General features: G+C 33.8%; 1 protein-coding gene across 1 annotated transcript; it reads left to right on the top strand.

Moving 5' to 3' along the window:
* Positions 1 to 1,448: 1,448 nt before the first annotated feature.
* On the top strand, positions 1,449 to 3,435 carry LOC125780117 (uncharacterized). The gene is made up of 3 exons (XM_049461747.1): positions 1,449 to 2,793; positions 2,846 to 3,172; positions 3,250 to 3,435. The coding sequence occupies exons 1-3, from the start codon at positions 2,674 to 2,676 to the stop codon at positions 3,418 to 3,420; spliced, it is 618 nt and encodes a 205-aa protein (XP_049317704.1). The 5' UTR covers positions 1,449 to 2,673; the 3' UTR covers positions 3,421 to 3,435.
* Positions 3,436 to 3,967: the final 532 nt, after the last annotated feature.

Here is a 3,967-nt window from a genome sequence, read left to right as displayed (position 1 = left end):
GACAAATTTTGTTCAGCGATGAGGCTCATTTCTGGTTGAATGGCTACGTAAATAAGCAAAATTGCCGCATTTGGGGTGAAGAGCAACCAGAAGCCGTTCAAGAACTGCCCATGCATCCCGAAAAATGCACTGTTTGGTGTGGTTTGTACGCTGGTGGAATCATTGGACCGTATTTTTTCAAAGATGCTGTTGGACGCAACGTTACGGTGAATGGCGATCGCTATCGTTCGATGCTAACAAACTTTTTGTTGCCAAAAATGGAAGAACTGAACTTGGTTGACATGTGGTTTCAACAAGATGGCGCTACATGCCACACAGCTCGCGATTCTATGGCCATTTTGAGGGAAAACTTCGGACAACAATTCATCTCAAGAAATGGACCCGTAAGTTGGCCACCAAGATCATGCGATTTAACGCCTTTAGACTATTTTTTGTGGGCTACGTCAAGTCTAAAGTCTACAGAAATAAGCCAGCAACTATTCCAGCTTTGGAAGACAACATTTCCGAAGAAATTCGGGCTATTCCGGCCGAAATGCTCGAAAAAGTTGCCCAAAATTGGACTTTCCGAATGGACCACCTAAGACGCAGCCGCGGTCAACATTTAAATGAAATTATCTTCAAAAAGTAAATGTCATGAACCAATCTAACGTTTCAAATAAAGAACCGATGAGATTTTGCAAATTTTATGTGTTTTTTTTTAAAAAAAAGTTATCAAGCTCTTAAAAAATCACCCTATATTTTATTTTTCGTAGTTACCATGAAAATCTCATCCAACATGACTAAAAACAAGTTCTGGTAAGACCTGAGCTCTTAATATTAATATTAAGAGGTGCCTCATCGACATTTTCGATTTCCCATATAAATAACACAGGAAATTTTGTTTTTTTTTTTTTGTTTGGATTTTTAATGTACACAAACAAATAATTGGTAAGCGAGAATCAACACTTATTCTTATAGGAAATTTACCGATCTACAAAAAATTTTAATCGTTTAATAATATCAATTTATTAAGTACTTAATTTAAACAAAAACTTTGAACTTTACTCTGTGTGATTGATGACTAAGAAACATTAATCGTTGCCTGAAAAAATAGTGTGTTTTATTTGCTCCTGACTGTTAGCCATTTTCCAGAGCCATTTTTCAGTAATTTTTCGATTGCAATACAACTTTTTATTTCATATCTCTTACATATTGATTATTTCAAAATTAAACTAAAGTCTTTTTGTTACAATCGGGAAATTTTTGTTGGTGATTTTTAACAACTTGCCCTTTATTTTTCAGGCATCTTCATACTATTTTGTCAACAATTTTTATATCTTCTAACACGTTGTCCTTCAAAGCAGATTTTACGGCTTTTCTTATCATAAAGCAACTGAAATTTATTAAACTGTTATATTTCATATTTTTTTGACTTGCTTTAAATAATTTTAAATTCCTCATATTAGTAGTACCACTACAGCTGCCCGCAATTCTAATCTAAAAAAAATTTCCAAAGGGTAATTAATCTGTAGAAAAGTCGCTATCGCGCTATGCAAGTTTTTTTTTTTTAATTTGAAAAATGGCGCCGGTTGGAATAAAAAGTATCGAAGTTAGCTCTTTTTTCGACAGTTTTTCGTGGAGTATGATTTCGAAAAAAGCTTAGATAGCGCGATAAAAATGTTCTCTCCAAATCGGAACTACATATCGTCTTTTCCTTTGAAAGTGGAAGTCGCTTTGAAAAACACCATTTTGAGATAAACGCGTTTAATGATTGTCTCGCTCGGTTTCCCACTCTGTTCCTTTTCTACAAAAAACGCTGTAGCGACCAAATAATTTGATATTCGATTTTAAAATTTGAGATAATTCTTATAACAGTACATGCAATCCGATAATGCAGCAAAAGAATTCAATTTTTCGAAAATTTGACACTGAGACTATCCTTTAAATAATTATCGTTTCCGTTTGCATCCGTAAATGTTTCGCAGAATATAGTCATCTAAAGCATCCTAAAATCTTCCCTCAAAACGATTCTATATCAGAAATAAATCTGACTTTCCATCTGCTGTTAGCCCTCGTATGGACTGTGACAATTTGGAATTTTATGATACTGAATTCTATGAATTAAAAGAAATTACTTCTGGAATGTTTTCTGTCGATACAACAACAATTTTTGCATTTTAATTTTGTATATCGGAAATATCAAGATTTATAGGAAAGGGCATCTTGCTCTAACTAACTAATAAAGTAACAAGTTCTTTCCATTCACCGTATTTGAAGTTTTCTATTCGCATTACATTAGTAGATAGATAATAAATGAATGGAGTTTGCACAGTGACTTACACCCCTATTCTGTGCTTTTGACAAATTAATAAAATATTGACAATTAACTCAAATATTTATCAAGCGAGATATATTTTGGTATTCTGTGGCAATCTTGTTAAAAGTAAAAGCTTCAATTCGTAAAGCTTTCCCCACACGTATGGTGAACAAAATAATGTAAATAGAAAACAGCTGATTTCTATTCAAATCAAAATTCTATTCGTTAAAATGGACTGTTCTGCAACGTAAGTTTTCAAATTTTAATTATTAAGAAAATTTATAATTTAACTTTTATTTGGTAGTAAACCCAAACTCGATAGAGCTACGCACGAGCAACTGGAGGCATATGTTTCGTTTTGCCAAGCACACCCAGAAATGGGTACGGGGAAAAATTGCCCAAAAACGCCTCAACAGATGAAGGAGTTGTGGCAGCAGCTGGCAGATGAGCTTAATTCGTGCAGAGGACCAACACGAAGTGCTGCAAAATGGAAAGAGGTAACATTTTAGTTTATGTTTCGTTTATTTATTATATTGTGTTAATTTGTAGACGTTAGGCGTTTGGAAAAGCCAACTGCGCGCTCGTGCAAGGCGGTTGAAAATGAACCAAAGGCTCACAGGTGGAGGTCCAAGTTCCAAACCGATGACGAACTTTGAGGAAATGGCTTTGTCTACATTCGGTTCGGCTGCTGTAGATGGGGTACAAAATGTGCAAAGCCTAGGTTTAAAGCCAATTGAGCAAAGTGATGAATGCGCAATTTCTTCACCCATGGGTAGTCCTCTACAGATATGCAGTCAGGTAGATGCAACCCCAAATCCCGAACACCATCCAGCAAGTCCATCGACACCACCTACGCATCTTAGCTTGGAAAACCAGGTAAGTTTTCATTATGATATAATTACAAAATATATACCTTTTTTTTGCAATTTCTTATTACGTTTTTTTCTTTTAAGGATGCATCAACTTCGGTGCTATCACGAAAGGCACGTAATAAGCTTATCAGCACTTTGATAGCTGATATATCAAAAAGGAATGCTGCTGAGGAAGAGAGGCGACGGGAGCATCGTGAAATGATGCAGGCCATTCAAGGCCTAACTAATTCTATAACAGAACTAATAAAATAGATTTCTAATAATGTAAAATAATATATATAATAATATAATAATATATAAGTTTAATTAAAATTGAAATAACGTATGTGTAATATTTTTATTTAATTAATATTTATTGAATTTAATAAGTTTGGTTTTTTGTTTTATAATAGAATAAAAAAAAAATGGAATGCAAATTTCAATTTGTTTTCTTTTAACAAAAAGGATAAATAAATAATGGAAGTAAGTAGTGTATTTCGAAAGTCGAATTGTGAGAACATTTATATATGTACATAAGTATATGGATTGGCTTCTGTATATATATAACTAAAGAGTTGATATATATCTTGATCTTGTTCTTTCACCTTCGCGCATGTACTGTGAAGAGTTATAATCATTAATTGGAGAATCAAAGTCTTCTGCAACCCCGTCATCTATTTCGTTGAACGTAATGCCTGCTTTCGTCATTATATTATGCAATATAACGCAAGTACTAACAAACAAAGCGGAAGTTTCGTGTGAATAATGTAGAACTCGGTGCTTCAACAAACATCTGAAGCGAGATTTTAAAACACCAAAT

Source organism: Bactrocera dorsalis, unplaced genomic scaffold (assembly GCF_023373825.1).
Source record: "Bactrocera dorsalis isolate Fly_Bdor unplaced genomic scaffold, ASM2337382v1 BdCtg095, whole genome shotgun sequence".
NCBI classification, from domain to species: Eukaryota; Metazoa; Arthropoda; class Insecta; order Diptera; family Tephritidae; genus Bactrocera; species Bactrocera dorsalis.
The sequence above is the reverse complement of the archived record's forward strand: the minus strand, read 5'-3'. Positions and strand labels throughout refer to the sequence as shown.

Bases quoted from the DNA above. Each gene is read 5' to 3' on its own strand.
- LOC125780117 (XM_049461747.1), top strand. From the start codon at position 2,674: ATGGGTACGGGGAAAAATTGCCCAAAAACGCCTCAACAGATGAAGGAG. The intron at 2,794-2,845 runs GTAACATTTTAG...GTTAATTTGTAG, and splicing joins GTGCTGCAAAATGGAAAGAG to ACGTTAGGCGTTTGGAAAAG. The intron at 3,173-3,249 runs GTAAGTTTTCAT...TTTTCTTTTAAG, and splicing joins ATCTTAGCTTGGAAAACCAG to GATGCATCAACTTCGGTGCT.